General features: G+C 37.1%; 1 protein-coding gene and 1 pseudogene across 5 annotated transcripts in view; both read left to right on the top strand.

Annotated features, from left to right (window-relative positions):
• TM2D1 (TM2 domain containing 1) overlaps nucleotides 1-15,508 on the top strand; it is a 46,152-nt gene extending 30,644 nt beyond the window's left edge. The window contains exons 6-8 of one of the 5 annotated variants that reach the window (XR_015726253.1): nucleotides 10,418-10,547; nucleotides 12,748-12,783; nucleotides 13,238-15,508. Coding sequence is in view for 3 of the 5 variants with exons in the window: in XM_087865947.1 (XP_087722073.1) it covers nucleotides 10,418-10,528 (111 nt within the window). In the remaining 2 variants the exon portion in view is untranslated. Of the gene's footprint in view, nucleotides 1-2,932; nucleotides 3,085-10,417; nucleotides 10,548-12,747 lie in introns of those variants that run through there. The other 4 variants (XR_015726254.1, XM_087865948.1, XM_087865947.1 and 1 more) reach the window with 4 other exon arrangements.
• Nucleotides 15,509-16,109: 601 nt separating this feature from the next.
• LOC123794919 (rRNA-processing protein FCF1 homolog pseudogene) lies at nucleotides 16,110-16,689 on the top strand (annotated as a pseudogene).
• Nucleotides 16,690-17,160: the final 471 nt, after the last annotated feature.

The following is a 17,160-nucleotide window of genomic DNA, read 5'->3' as shown; positions in this document are numbered from 1 at the left end:
TTCTTTTCTTAAAGATCTCTAGCTGAACCTATTGCATTAAGAATACTGAGGCAGGGGGCGCCTGGGTGGCACAGCGGTTGGGCGTCTGCCTTCGGCTCAGGGCGTGATCCCAGCGTTATGGGATCGAGCCCCACATCGGGCTCCTCCATTGTGAGCCTGCTTCTTCCTCTCCCACTCCCCCTGCTTGTGTTCCCTCTCTCGCTGGCTGTCTCCATCTCTGTCAAATAAATAAATAAAATCTTAAAAAAAAAAAAAAAGAATACTGAGGCAGAATTAGAGTGTTTGAATTTCTGCAGTAAATTTCCCTAAGTAAGACATTTTAACAGGTATGGCCACGTTAGCTTTAGACCGCTTTCAGAATGGGGAAACAATAAGTTTTCAAATGTAGCCAAATGAGGGATAGGCTTATTCTACACGTCATTTAATATACTTAACATGTGACGTTGACTACTTTAGTTTTTAAGAATTATTTTTTCAGCAAATAAAATGTTTTTAATATAAATATCATAAATGATATTAATGTTTTTGTCCCAAATATATTTTTTCCAATTTCTCATAGACCTTTTACATTTGTCCATCATCTTTTTGTTTATTCTTCTTTCTCATTCTCTCCATTCTGTTTTTTTTTTTTTCTTTTTGCCATTAAATATTGTTCCCCAGTGAATAGCAATGTTTTTCTTTTGGGCTATGATCCCAGAAACATATTGTGCATGAACTCAAGACCTATAAAAACATACTTTGCTTCACAGTGTTTATAACAAAAATCCAGGAAAATCTTCTTTAAAAAAAATAGGTCTAGTTATTTCATCTTTGAACCAAAGTATATAAAGCATAATGCACATATTACTAAAGTAATCTTTACGTGTCACTATATTTACTGAAAATACTTTAATGAGTATCTATTTATTAATAAACTTTTGAAGTTTCTTCTTTTCTTAAAAAATATGGAAATGGCAGTGTGAATTAGTAGTATAAAATAATACATAGAATTAATTCAGCCCTTTTGTGCATTCAACAAAAATCTAAATCAGTGATATATGTGTAGCATATAGTCTTTCAATTATAGGTAACTGTTGTGTATAATTACTGTAAGGCAGTTCTGAAGATTTTAAAACAAACATTCATTCTTTGTGCTTATGTATTTTATATATATGTTATGATGGATTGATTAGACATTTAATTTTTTATTAGAAAAAATATGAGACTATTTTGATTTCATTTCAGCTTCTTTCCTCACTCACGCAATCTGGATGTTTTTAACTATACGAAACCCACTGATGTGGAGTCTGCCAAACAAAAAGAAAAGAAAGTTTCCTCGGTTAAGTGGAGATAAGATAGCCACAAATCAGAAAGATGAAGATGGGTAGAGGGAAAATGGAAATATGAGTTGGAGTGTAGAAAGTTGTTGGAAGGAAGTATGTCAGTGTACTTTGTGACAATTTAAAAAAATTCTCTGCATCATGGAAGAAATTGCTTTCATTTTTATTCCTATTAACATTACAGAGTAGATCTCCTTAAGGGACTAATAACTAGAAATTCACAGAAACAGCATAATTTCAAGACATTAATGAATTTTAAAATTTATAAAATATCTCATTAGTTTGATATTTAATATAGATAATTCATTTTAGCACTGAATTATATAGTGCTTCTGTGTTATTTTTTAACTTTTAGACACCAGGTTTGACTTTTCACACATAAATTTCTTTAGAAAAAAGTTTTTTACTATAGCACTGGAGTACACTAAGCATAGCATATACTATCGAAAATTTTGGCTGATTTGAACTGAATGCAATATACCTTGTGAAAAGTGTAGCTTTGTACCAATTAGAGGCAAGTTGAGAAGCTAAAAAAAGGTAGTTTTTAAAAGTGCTTGCTTTTTCTTTAGGACCTTGAAGTTCTAAATTTCATAGTTATCACTTGAGAAGTAATGAATAAAATAAAAGTTGATATGATAAGCTATAGAAAGTAGGTTTCATGCCATCGATGAAAATGGGTTTAGTGAGCACCAGTCAGGTATAATAAGTTGAGATCCTGCTCTAGAGGAAGTTAAATCTATCCCAAAAGTGTTCTGTAGCAAGATTCCATTTATTATCAGAAATAAAATGTTTCCTTGGGAACTGCAGATGTAAAATAAAAGTGAGTTATCTTGATTTTATCTTGTTTAAATTGTTTGAATTTTTTAAATTGTTTGAATTTAGTAAAAATTTTAAAAGCCTAGGCTTTTCAGTCTAGAGCATGAGCAGGGCTCAAGTTGTAGGTTCACTTGTGTGTAAGCCAGTTTGTTTTGTCCAAGACATAGCCTACTCCCTTGCCCTGTAACATACACATACCGTTGATCAAAGGAAGGAATAAACCTGTAATCACCCAATATCTGTTACCAGTACTACAAAAGTTGATCAAAGTCCTTGATAGTTCAGTAGATGTAGGACAGCAGTATATAAAAACCAGTAGACATTTTATAGATATCAAGTCTTTCAAATAGCCCTCTGTATTATTTATTTAATCCTGATGTGATTTGTTGGGGAAATAAACTGGAAAACTGAGGAGACTGATAATTTGTGTAGCCTCTGCTCTGTCATGTGACCTTAATTAGGTAGATTTCACTTAGTTCACTTTTCCTGTGGACAGATATTTATTTAGTGAATTAAAGGAAATGTTCAAAAACGAAGAGTATCTTTGTTTTGTTCTTTATTTATTTTTAAAGATTTTATTTATTTATGTGACAGAGAGACAGCCAGCAAGAGAGGGAACACAAGCAGGGGGAGTGGGAGAGGAAGAAGCAGGCTCATAGCAGAGGAGCCCGATGTGGGACTCGATCCTGGTACGCCGGGATCATGCCCTGAGCCGAAGGCAGACGCTTTAACGACTGCGCTACTCAGGCGCCCTGTTTTGTTCTTTTAAAGATTCTATTTATTTATTTGACACAGAGAGAGACAGCCAGTGAGAGAGGGAACACAAGCAAGGGGAGTGGGAGAGGAAGAAGCAGGCTTCCAGTGGAAGAGCCTGATGTGGGGCTCGATCCCAAAATGCCGGGATTAAACCCTGAGCTGAAGGCAGATGCTTAATGACTGAGCCACCCAGGTACCCCAAAAACAAAGAGTATCTTAAACTGGTTTTGAGACTAATCCCAAAGCTGTGTTTTCTTCAGGAGATATAATGTATGAATCTTATTCATTTCTTGAGGAATGATGTTTATATTGGTTATTTAGGATTAATACTAACCAGTCTTTACATCAAATGGAGTCAGGGGGTCTGCATGCATAACTTCTGGCACTTTGTAGGAATCTTGGTGTTTAATTTAAATGTGACTAATCAGATGGTTTTAATGGCCTCATGTTAAAATTAACCACACACAGAAGTCAGCTATGAGCACAAAAATGTAATTTGACTTTTAAAAGAATATATTTTTGGGGAAAAGAACTGGGATGGACACAGGTGGCATCATTGTCCTCTAATTGCAGGTAGTTGAGTCATTTTACTTTTTTCACCATGTTAATAGGTCTTTAGGAGATGATTTAATCTTGCCAGTGTTAGTATTTGCATTCTTCATATGGAGAAACTCTTAAGTGGGTTAGATCACATAAAAGGTGCATTGATAGAGTCGTATAAAGTGTTCTTAGTTTTCCTTTTTCTCCTTAATTCATTCATAACATTTGAAAGTTGTAAGATAATTTGAGTTACCTAAGCTGATATGACTTCAATGACAATGCAAAGACATTAATGTGGGAGCATAGGTAGATAGCTATTGTTAAAGGTTAGGTATTAAAGTACTTACTAGTAACCACATTTTTTTCTTTAATTAATTTATTAAATGTCACCTAAATATATTCAAGCAAAAATACATATTCCACTAACAAAATCAAAAATTTATAAATTACGAACAAAACTACAGTATTAATAAAGTTCACATAAAGTAAGCTCTCTTCTGGTATGGTAAAAAATATATATATATAATATAAAATTTTTTATTTTAACCTTTTTTAAGTATACAGTTCAGTGGCATTGACATTCAAAATGTTGTACAACTGTCACCATGATCTATTTCCAAAACTTTTTCATCACCCCAAACAGAAACTGTGTACCCATTAAGCAATAGCTCCCCATTTCTCACACCTCCCAGTCCCTGGTAACCTCCGATCTACTTTCTGTCTCTATGAATTTGCCTATTCTAGGTATTTCATATAAGTGGAATCATATATTTGTCCTTTTATGTATGGTTTATTTCATTTTAAATAATGTGTTCAAGGTTTATTGATATTGTGGCATGTATTAGAACTTCATTCCCTTTTATGGCTGAAGAATATTCCATTGTATGTATATACCACATTTTGTTTAGTTCTTCATCCACTGATGGACACTCGGATTGTTTCCATGTTTGGGGTATTATGAATCACTTTGCTATGAATATTTGTGTATAAGTATCTAATTAAGACCCTGTACAGTTCTTTTGGGTATATGCTTAGGAGAAGATAAACTTTTTTTTTTTTTAAGATTTTATTTATTTGAGAGAGAGAGAGGGAGAGAGTGGCAGAGGGAGGGGGAGAAGCAGGCTCTGCTGAGGGAGGAGCTCCCTCCACTGAGCAGGGAGACCCACGTGGGGCTCGATCCCAGGACCCTGGGATCATGACCCGAGCCGAAGGCAGACGCTTAACCAACTGAGCCACCCAGGTGCCCCAAGATAAGCTTTTATATAAAGCTAATCGAAGAGAATATCTTCGTGACCTTAGATTGGTTAAGTCTTTTCAAACAAGATCCCTAAATTGTAAATCATAAAGAAAAAAAATTAGTGAATTTGAATACCTTAAAATTAAGAAATTGTGTTTTAAAAAAGATACCATAGGTGTGGACCAACTTAACACTTAATAGACTGAATAAAAGGATATTAGCAACAGGAATTGATATGTAGGATATACAAATCATTTCTGCAAATCAACAAGAAAAGATAGATCCTAGTAGTTAAATGAGTATAGTAAACTAATAGGTGATTCACAGAATCACCCAAATAACTAATATATAAATAAATACTTCAGGGCATTTACTCTAAAAAAATTGTAGTGCTCTCCACAAGGGGTCATGTGCAAAGATTTTTGTCTGTTGTAGCCTGTTTGTGGTGGCAGGAATTTGGAATCAACCCAGATGTGTGCACGAATAGGAGAATGGACGCATCCTCTAACACTAGGCTGCAATTACGGGCACTTACCTAGCTGTACATACGCCACATGGAAATGTCTTAAAATTACAGCATACTGTGACAATAGTTTAAAACTGAGCAAGGTCCACAACAATATTATTTGGGCAGATTAAAAATACATATTCAAAGAACATGTTTTTAAAAAATAAATATGTATCCAGCTCATATACTAAATTAAGTGTATGCTCATTATTTATGTGGGCAGATGGTGAGTAGGGGTTGTAGAGAATTAGAGTGGAGATCAGAGGTAAAGAACAAAAAAAGGAATTTGGTGACCACTTCTTAACATTCGTAACTTTAATGTATATTCCTTTTTCCTGGTTACTCTTTTTGCTATAGACTTTGCACTTATAGAAGAACCTACCTCTTTAAGTAAACAATTCAAGATTTTTTTGCATTTAAGCTGCAAATAAAATTTCATGGTAATGAGAATCAGAAACAAATTAAAGAAGAATTTAAATTCCAGCCAGTGCCTCCAAACCACCACCATTTCCATAGGAGAGTGTGGTAGGACAAAAGATACCCATGTCAAATCCCGGGAACCTGGGAATATTACCTTATTTGAAAACAGGGTCTTTGCAGATGTGATTAAGTTAGGGATCTAGATATGAAGAGATCATCCTGGATTATCTGGGTGGGCCTTAAATCCAATGACCAGTGTCCTTATAGGAGACAGAAGAGGAAAAGATAGACACAGCAAAGAAGGCGTTGTGAAGACCAAGACAGATTGGAGTGACATGGCCATAAGCCATGGAATGCCAAGGAGTACTGATTGCTGTCAAAGACTAGAAGAGGTTTAGAACAGATTCTCCCCCTTAGAGTCTCTGTAGGGCATGGGGCTGTTGCAGATAACCTTGATTTTAGACGTCTGGCCGTAGATCAGTGAGAGTAAATTTCTCCTGTTTTAATCCACTAAGGTTTGTGGTAACTTGGTACAGTAGCCACAGGAAACTAACAGAGAGGGATATGACGTTGCTTTCTTGTGGTTTTAAGGCTTCTTACACAAGAGACCTTGATAGCCATTATACAAAACAGCTTCCCACAGTGTCGTGGCCCTCCTGTTTCCCCTTTTGGAAGATCAAGACCTGTAGCAACCTCTTGGTCCATGAACTGGACCCACAGATTTTGGAAATCTGCCCCAGCTTATCGAATGGAAATGCTTCATGCTGTAGAATTTGGTTTCAGGCTATTTCTTAGCAGAGAACCAAACTTATAATTTTAGGTTTCATACTCTGTTGTCAATGAACAAATGGACATAGGCATATTTAACTGAGTAAACAATTCCCCAGCATGGGATATTTTAAAGACTTGTAATTTTATAATTAGCAATTTAATAATATACTCAAAGGAATTTATAATTGGCACATGTATTGTACATAAGTATATATACGATGCTTAAAAACATTTAATTTTTTTATTTTGGTGAGGGAATATGGATATGAATAATTGAAAATTTTACAACAGATAGTTTTCTTAAATATTAAGTAGGATGAACAATTTCTTCTTTGATGAGATAGTTCATAGAAAAGTATATTGACAATACCTTTTAGATGTCATTTAATGTCATGGTCATACAAGATGTAGAACTTAAAAAGTACCCTATGGATCAGCTTGTTCTATTCCTCTTTATATGGACACAAAAACCTGAGATCCAGAGAGGATTCCTCCTACAGCTAGTTATGGACAGCCTTCTCTTCCAGTTCTCCTTTCCTCTGGTGCTTTCCCACGGTGACTGAATTTCTTAGTCTTTGGGGCAGCTCTTCAGATTGTTTTAGCAGAGACTAGCAACGAGAGCCGTGCTTTGGTGATCCGGCAGGGGGCACTGAAAACTAGTGAGTTATCAGGTGTTTTCGGCTACAAGTAACAGAAACCTCAATTTAAATTTTCTTTAATAATATGGTTGTTTACTATATCATACCAAGAATCTAGAGATAAGGTAGTTTTAAGATTTGTTCATTTAGAGCTAAAGGACATAATGGAGGGCCCTCCCTCCCATTCCCCTTCCTTCCTTCCTTCCTTCCTCCCTCCCTCCCTCCCTCCCTCCCTCCCTTCCATTTCTCCCTCTATCCTTTGTTCTTTCGCTTTGCCATCTTCAGATTCTTTGATTAGTATCACTTCATTATATAGTGACTTTCAGAAAAAAATCCACCCCCCCATTTCTTCTTAAAGGCAGATATGCCAACAATGAACTTGCATCCTGGGTGGTTGGTCAGAATTGGATTCCGTGCCCAGCAGACCTAGTCTCTGGAAGGAGGTGTGGAATTCCCGTGATAGAACTGGTTGTCGAGGTGCCACAGTTACATAGTTTGAGTGGAGAGAAATGGTACTAAAATGGCTAAGTTAGATACCGAGTTGGATCATGCATTACCAGGTGATAAAACTGTATCCTTTGGGGCTCTCTTCTCTACAGAACAGAGGAAACAAAACAAAAACACAGAAACAACCCCTTACTATTTTTCTACATGTTAACTACTAACTTTACAGGATTGTAAAACATGTGGGTCCTAATTGGTTTTTGGTTGGTTTTACATTTCCCGAGAGAGGCAGGTAAGCCTGAGGTAGGCTTATTAGAAATGCATGATATGAAAAGATCACCTAATCCTATATTTTCCTTATTTCCAACCTTGAATACTTTTTTTCAACAGGAATAAGTGTGATTGTTAGGGGAGATGACAAAGGAAGAAAAAGAGAATGGGACAAAAGTCCTGGTTCCTAGCTATACACATATTCCTAATTAGGCAGTTTTTTTGCCATATGATTTGGTTTATTTCTACAGGCTGGGCTTTACTTTTTCTTTGTTCCCCTCATATAATCTCACAACATGTTGTGACTCGTAGTCACTCATTGTTCTCTTTCTCGGCTTAATGCTCAGAGTAGTTTCCTCTGGGACCTTGGCCACTAAAAAGGTTTTCTTTTTTTTTTTTTTTAACTTCAAAAAAATATTTATTTATTTATTTATTTGAGAGAGAGAGAGAGAGAGAGAGAGCGAGCAGGGGTAGGGGCAAAGGGAGAGAGAGGGAGAGAATTTCAAGCAGACTCCAGCTGAGAGCGGAACCTGACACAGGGTTCCATCCCACGACCCTGAGATCAGAACCAGAGCCACAATCAAGAGTCGAAACGTATAACCCACTGAGCCACCCAGGCACCCCAAAGTTTTATTAAAATCTTAAATAACATTCATAAATGTCAAACCAAATGAATTTAATCTTTGGAAAATAAGTCAAAGTGCATAACAGTACCCAGCATGGTATTTAGCACAAAAATGCTTTGTGTTATTCGAATATTAATATTTATAGTTCACTAGTATAAGCTCTTTGTGGGCAGAGATTGTATCTCATTCACTTTTATATGTATAATGCCTAGGACAGGGCCTGGAGTGTTGTAGGAATTCAGTATTTGTCAAATAGTTTTAAAAACCAAACTTATTTTTAAAATGAAGCATGCACTACAACAGTGTTCTTCAAACTCTGGTTGTATAACCCCTGAAAGAATTTTTTTAAAAATCCCTACCCTCCACACGTTTTTAAGTTGACATTTAAGTTTTCCATCATAAGTTTAAATAGTTGCAAAGGATATAATTTCTGGTTTGCAAATATTGACATATTTAAATAAAACTGTTACATCAATTTAAAAATGTATCCAACAGAATATAAATACCATAGAATTTTAAATATCATTCATTTAAAAAAGACATGAATGAACCCTTCACTAACCATTGTGATTTTTACATAGTTTCATTTTCTCCTTGAATGTGTATTTCTAGTCCTTTCTCCCACAGAATTTTATCCTAATGTAATATATTTTTATGCTTGAAAAATCTTCTACTGATCAGTTTCATTATCATCATTTTCATGATTCATTAAAATTAAAAGATTGTAAAATTTTCTGTAATTACTGGATTGTCATAATTGTTGATACACAATTGATCAAAACAGCATAAGCATATTACATATTATAAAAATAATTTTGCAAATTATTTTTAAGCAAAAAAGTAAAATGTTACTGGGAATGCATCTTTTGAAGAAGATGAGGCAGAGCGAGCATATTTTTGGACTCTTGATTAAAGGAAATTTCCTCAGGAACCTGGGTAGCTAAGTTGGTTAAGTATCTGCCTTTGGCTCAGGTCATGATCCCAGGGTCCTAGGATCCGCTGATCAGGGAGCCTTCTTCTCCCTCTCCCTCTTGTGCCCCCTGCTTGTGCTTTCTCTCACTCTCAAATAATAAATAAAATCTTTTTTAAAAAGTGATTTAAAGGAGATTTCCTGAAGTCTACCATTTTGAATTATCCCTTTGTTTGGCACATCAGAGGCAATGTCCTATATCATAAGACCTGCTCTGATGGCAGGTGTGGTTTATGTCCTCAAGTTGGAGAAGGGATCACAGAGAGAGGGAAGTGGAACGGGGAGCTAACATGATGCCTCCACCATAGCTTGGTATCAGGTGGATCACTTTTACAAAGAGTATTTATGGGAATTAAGGATCTCAAAATTGATTTCCTGAAACCATCTGGGCGAACATACACTTGGTAAATCTTTGTGTGCCCCTAAAACTACAGTTTGAAGATTGCTACCTTAAAGAATAATTTGTAGAGATCGTGTTAACTGGATTGTCAGAAATGTGATGAAGTGGGCAAGATGACTAATGAGCATGTGTTGTTTTTTTCTATCTCTTCCATTTTACATAGTTCTGGAAGGACTGTCAGTCATACTACCTCACCTTCCACAGGGACTGGCCTAGCCAATCACATTAATCCTATTCCCTTGGCTATAGTAATTTGTCCAGCAGTGGGCATAAAACCCCCAATCAGTCCTTCCCTGGAATTGGTATACAAACACTGAGGAAGAAAATTATACTTTCTTTCTGAGCTTTGAAGATGTAAATCTGGAGCTGTTGGCAAGCAAGGAGGAGTACGGCTCTGCAGAATGAAGGCAGGAAGAGCTAAAAGGCCCAGAGGCCAGACCAAGGGCCTCAGGGGGCATGGAATAAAACCCTTGAGGCCTGGGTTCCTGCAGCTCTTTTGATCCTGTGATCCTCCCCAATATCCTTTTCAGCTACAGGAGCCACTAAGTTACTTTATTTATTTATATTTTTTTTTTGCTTAAGTTAGTTTAAGTTGCATTTTGGTGCTGCTGAAATAATTTAGTAGCAACTGAGCAAAGTAAACACAAAGTATTGTGAAAACGTCTTTTGTAAAATGGTAATTTTGGAAATTTTCTCTTCTAGATCGTTGGACCTTCAGATGGAAGTAGTTACATTATAGATTATTATGGAACCAGACTTACAAGACTGAGTATTACTAATGAGACATTTAGAAAAACACAGCTATATCCATAAATATTTTTAAAAAGAAACAGTAAGTCACATGCATTTATAATCTTTATTATGGTATATTATCTGTATAAAATTATGAAAATGTGAGCGCCACAGGAAATTTAAGGAGGTCATCTAATGTTACAAACCTCTAGTTTTGCTTACCTAGAAACAGGTCTCCATTTGCCTGAAACATCTCTAATCTTTTGTAAAGCATTTTTATTGCTCCTACAGTTCCTGATTCAGTCTCTCTTTTGCAGAGATTACGGTAGAAGACAGAGTTCACAACAAAAAGATAACATCAAAGCAAAAAGATATTTCATAGTATTACATGGTGGTTATGAGGAAAGTATGTGTTGTAGAGAGTTCAGTACAGCATATCTTTCCTGCTCTCCTGCTTTCCTGGGGTCAATATGATCCTTAAACCTCTTCCTTCTCTTCTTCCCTAAACCTGAAGGTTGACTGAGTCTTAACCCAGACCTACTATAAGTACTTACTACCTAAAGTTTGGCTGTGTCCTTGAGAATTATTAACTGGCCGTAGCTTTACATAAGTAGTACTCTTGGGTCAGTCAGAGATATCATCAGTCTTCATGGTTCAACTCTCTGGTTCTCTAAGGCTCTGTTACTACAAGGTTTTTATTTCCAGGGCTGTACATTAGTCTATTCTAATAAATAATCTTCCAATAATGCTAGATTTTTCTCAGGATTTTGATAGACTATCAGGAAAATGATTCCCTAGCACAATCTCCTCTGCAGTGGAGAAGTCCTATATAACATGTAGGGAGCGGGGTACTTCTTAGGTCATAGTTCACTTTGAACCATCTAGCAGCTCTCAGAGGGAGAAGGCAGAGAGAAAGATAAGCTAGACTGTTGTTGTTTTTTTTTTTTTTAAGATTTATTTATTTGAGAGAGAAAGAAAGAGCACCCGTGCGAGCAGTGTGAGGGGCAGAGGGACAGAATCCTCAAGCAGACTCCCCACTGAGCATGGAGACCACCATGGGCTCAGTCCCAGCACCCAGGAGATCATGACCTGAGCCAAAACCAAAAGCCGGAATCCCAAACTATTGAGCCACCCAGGCGCCCCAAGACAGGCTGATGTTTTGGCCATAGTCCTAGTCATCGGGTTTTCAGTTGATTCTGTCTCAGAGCATGCTTCTAGAGGCCAGGAGAGGAACAGACATTTATTTTCTATGTTGTAGTGTATAAATAGGGTATGAAGTATAATTCTGCCACGAAGGCAAGTTTCTTTTCTTTTTTCACATAAAATCATGGGATCTACTTTATAGTTATTTTCTTTTTTCTTTTTCTTTTTTTTTTTTTTTGAAGATGTTATTTATCTATTTGACAGAGAGAGACAGCCAGTGAGAGAGGGAACACAAATAGGGGGAGTTGGAGAGGAAGAAGCAGGCTTCCCAGCGGAGCATGGAGCCTGACGTGGGGCTCGATCCCAGGGCTCTGGGATCACGCCCTGAGCCGAAGGCAGATGCTTAACGACTGAGCCACCCAGGTGCCCCTATAATTATTTTCATGAGAGTTGAACCCTGTTAGGATCTGAGGAATTTATTCAACTGATTGTCCAAAAAGTTTTTCAAATCTTTTCTTATAAACTATAAGAGTCTTTACATCTAAATGAAGCTTTGAGATCCACCTGCCTCTTCTTACCAGGGAATACATTGAGGCCTGAGTAAGTCGAGACTAAGCTACGGCTAGTCAGTACGAAGCTGAATGTAGAATCCAGGGTTTGGGTGCCTTGCCTTCATGCTTCTGCCCCGCCCACCCCACCCCATCCTCCACCAACGCTGTCATTTTGCAGTAAGCATCTTCATTTTGGAAATTGTAGGCCCAACTTTGTGAGAAAGCATGTATAGTTTCACATAGCCCTATTTTCATACTGTAAATTGTTGTGTCTCTTTCAAAAGTATACAGATTGTTTTTAAACCATAATGTGGAAAAATTAAGCAAATGCAATTTAGAAAGTAGTTTCATTCTCTGGTAGTCTATTATATAAACTTTTAATTGGGATTCCAGACTCAGATTTGATATTTAAAACTTGAGGGGCTCATTGAGAAGGCAGATCTCTGCACTGTCATTCACACGATCTCCTACAGAAATATATAGAAGCATTCCAAGACAAAGAAAAAAAATGTCCTGAGTAAATGAAGCGTTAAAATGTGTATCTACAGTAACCTCATTTGAGTCTTAAAATCCGGTGTTTTAACGTATTTCTTTTTTCTGTTTTAGGATTTGGGCTTCCTTGATTCCAATAGAGCACTCTCAGTATGTGGATTTCCAGATTTTCCTTTCTTCTTCATATACCACTTTATGGATTCTATATAACTTTTTGTTGTTGTTGATATTTTTTGTTTTGTTGCTTTACTTAAAAGCGTATTATACTGAGATTTATGTAATTGGATTTTCTTTGAGAGCCATGTGATGACTGAGTCTTAGGCTACTGTCTCTATGAGATAGATAGCTTATTACCCCGATATTCTTTAATGTTTTTTCCAAAGGCAAGTTGCCACTTGTCATTTTCGCTTCTGAAAAATAAAAATATGACTTATTCACATTTTTTCTTTAGTGCTTTATTATCAGGAAAACCTTCAATGTTGAATATAGCTGTCTTCCACATTTTGATCCTTCAAAGCAGTTAACCCACAGTGTGAACAAACACCATGCACTATACTGCCTGGGGCCGCAGTTGTGTAATGAGAACCCACCTGTTTTTCTGCAGCTTTCAGCTCGGTCTCTGCCTTGGTATCCGTGGAGCGAAAGATCACCAGGGAGTCTGAAACCTTGAGGCGATGTGGATACTCTGGCACCGATTCAGGTCTCTGAAGTGTGAACCTTTTCCTTTATGCTTTGGGAGTGACGCACTAGCTTTCGGAAGACCAGCTGCTGACTCATCTCGCGCGGTAGTTGTATTGGAAGCTGGACGGACAAGGTGGGAACACCAGACAGATGATGAATGTCTCCCATCTGCTAGCGCTGCCGGGCAGATGCGGGCACAGTGCCTTACGGGATGCCCCGGCGTCTGAGGGAGGCCACCCCTGTGCCTTTGCACCGCCTCCCTCACCACGTTTGGCAGGGTTGTAAGAGGATGGAAATACAGGAAATGTTATGTCCTCAGAATACTGTCTGTCATCGTCATGCTTTCTTGAGTAACAGGTATAACGATCTCACAATTACCCGCTCCTCAAGAGTAAGAACCATGATATTTTATTCCTCATTTTACTCAAAAGTATACAGTTATAATACAGTTAGCTTCATAACACGTTAGTCATGCAGTAATGGCTTCTGCAGTTGGTGGGAGATGATGCGGTATTGATACGTGAAATGAATTTGGATTCATTCCTCATGTATGCCAGGAATGGCCTCTTGGATTCATTCGTTAGTTAAAATACCGAGTGTCTGCTACGTGGGAGGCACTGTTCTAGATGCAGGGGTGCAGTAGTGAACAAAACACAAACATGCCTGCCCTTCAGGAGCTAATGTTCCCTGGGGACCGACTTTTCACAGTGATAGTGTTTTCGGCTGCAGTTAAGCTAGCTGGTTGATGCCCATTTTCTAGTATTTCCTAGGTCCTTTTGGTTGCAAACAGTGCTTTGGAGTTTAACCTCAGGGTCCCCTAAGTCCAGATTTGAAAATCTTAATGTTTCTACAGCCATGTAAGTTCAATTATGTAAGAAATACCTGCAATCAGATCTTGAAAAGTAATCTTGATTCTTGCATGATTGTTAGTTATTAACTTGGCCAGTGGGAAGTCTTTTTCAAAGCAGGTGCTTCTCAAAGTATTTATTCATATAAGCTGTACTCTGAAAGGATTGTAGATAAAATCTAGAAATAAAGTCTCTTCACAATATATTCTTAAACCCATAGATTTTATTTTTTCTATAATTTCCTAAATTTACACGACAAGAACAGTTCAGATTTTCCAGTTTGCCTAATTCTCTGTTGCCTAATATATGTCATTCTTTAACAAATGGTTTTTCTGTGTCTTATTATATTTATTGTTTATGTAAATGCATCAGATGCATACAAATGCAGTTGTTGTCTTGTTTTGCTTTCATGAAACACTATTTTATTTTGGCTGTTTGTTAGTAGTGTCTGTGTGTACAGATCCTATTTTGAGGCCTCTGTATGAAATGTTCATATGATAACTCTGCTTTTAGGGCAGGGCCAAAATTGTGAGATGGATTAGCGTGTCGTTCCTTGGGTTACTCCTAAACCGTCTAGGATGGGATGGAATGGGTTCTTTCAATGCTACAGAAACAGTGTTTCCATAGAAATATTTTCAAATGATACTACTTTAGCCTGAAAGAATTAGTACAATTTCCAGAAGTACCTCTTTACCCGGGAGGATTTCTTACCTACACTGTATTAAAATAAAAGACCTCTTTAGGACATCAAAGATTGTGCTGTGTGTATGGCCAGCATCTGTTCATGGAATTCCTAGGACTGTAAGAAATATTGGTTTGTGGGTATGTTTTGTTTTACAAAAAAAAAAAAAAAAGTGTCTTTTCCCCTTATTTTAACCTAGATGCTTAAGGCTAGGTTAAGCATCTAATACCGCTAGGCAGCTAGGAAGCTAAAATAGATCTAATAGCAAGAACTAGCAAAAAGAAAAATTAGTTCTTAGAAAGTACGTCGAAGATGTCAGTTCCTATTCCTCATTCAGACACCTTAAATGTAGATATTCCCCAGGCTTCTGGCACCTTCTCTCTTCCTTTCTCTCATGAAGTCAGCATCCATTTTGCTTTTTTCTATTTACAAAATTAATACAAGTATAATGCAGAAATTATGGGAAAACGCCAAAAGAGTACGAAGAAAAAAAACTCATTTCACAGTTCAAAGATAACGATGTTCATATTTTTATGTATTCCTGGTAGTTTTTTTATGCATTAGCTTCTTCACAAAAATGGTATATTATCCATACTGTTTTGTATCCTGCTTCTTCATATTGTAAAGATTTTTCTGTTTCAATAAATATTCTTTTACAACATTATTTTTAATGGCTTACAACATTATTTTTAATGGCTGCGGAATATTCCATGTCTGTATCATTATTTATTTATGTAATTCCTTTATGTATTCTTTGGTATTTAAGTTATTCCAATAAATCAGCAACACACATGTATGATTCTTTTTTTCTCTAGAATTGCCATTCTTTTTTTTTTTTTTTAAGATTTTATTTATTTATTCGACAGGATAGAGACAGCCAGCGAGAGAGGGAACACAAGCAGGGGGAGTGGGAGAGGAAGAAGCAGGCTCATGGCGGAGGAGCCTGATGTGGGGCTCGATCCCACAACGCCGGGATCACACCCTGAGCCGGAGGCAGACGCTTAACCGCTGTGCCACCCAGGCGCCCCTTGAATTGCCATTCTTAGTCAAAAAATAATCATATATTAAAGTTCTTGATACCTATATACAGTCCTAGTTAACCAGGGTAATGGAGAAGTATTGGGGAATGATAGCAAATTGATTAGTTTGGCACAGGATGCTGAATAATTACATTATCTAATGCCCTCCAGAAAGCTTCAAGATAGAAGCTTTTTATGAAGGAGTAAGTAGGAGGTGATCCCAAAAGAAACAGGTGTAGTGTGAACATGGGGAAACAAAAGAAGGCAAAGTATGTGACCATGAAGTGAATGCTTAGTCTCAGAGATGAGAGACTTAAAGAGAGGAATAGATTATCTAAGAAAGAAAGAAGAAAGATCCCAGTGCACTGAAGGAAAGAGAAGTCTCCCAACATCCTTCCTGCTTATTCTTCCAATATAACATATAGCTGGGCCCACCAGGCCACATCCTGGTTGATACCAACTTTATCAACTTTTCCATTAAAGCCAAACTTGACTTAGTATAGTCAATGATTGGCTATGTGTTTGCCAAGTGTATCCCTTGAATAACTGCATAATGGCTGAAATTGAGAAATTGGGGCTGAAGTATCGTATGACTCTAAAGATTGCCAGGGATCCAAGATTTGAAGGATTACCATTCACACACAAAGGAACCTATGCAGATGACCGCTTAGTACAGAGAATAACTCACAAGTGTTACATTGTGGCCACAGTTGACCAGGACCTTAAATGAAGGATCTGAAAGATCCCTGGAGTGCCCATGTGCATTTCTAACCAGAGGTACAATATTGAGTGGATGCCAGATGATTATGGAGCCCCTCAGTCCTAATTCTCAAAAGATAGGAGTTCGTCTGCCTTCCTTTACCAACTTTTTCTGTTGCCCATTCATATAATAATAGGCTGTGGCATGAATTATTACTCCCTTTATCCATTTGCTCGGTTATAAGCTGAGTATGGTTAAATACACTCACTTTTTGACATTGTTTTGAAAAAAAAAAAAAAAGTAGGAAGCTAATCTCAATGGTCTTTATTCTCCCCTACTGAGAGGGAAGGGAAGATAGGTAAATACAGAAAATGAGTAAAGTTACTAATTAAGAATGAATCAAAGAATTCTGAACAGCACCAAGTACCCAAATGTAGCTGAGTTGATGAGCATAGTAGCTGTTACTTATTCTTATTACCTCTCTCTCTCTTTTTTTGGTAAGATTTATTATTTGAGAGAGAGTGCGTGAGCAGGGGGAGGGGCAGAAGGAGAGAGAGAATCCCAAGCTGACTCTGTGCTGAGCACAGAGCTCGATGT

The sequence above is a fragment of the Ursus americanus genome, chromosome 12 (genome assembly GCF_024610735.1).
Source record: "Ursus americanus isolate L20-20 chromosome 12, mUrsAme1.1.p, whole genome shotgun sequence".
In the NCBI taxonomy this organism is placed as follows: domain Eukaryota; kingdom Metazoa; phylum Chordata; class Mammalia; order Carnivora; family Ursidae; genus Ursus; species Ursus americanus.
This window is presented reverse-complemented; position numbering and strand designations above follow the sequence as displayed.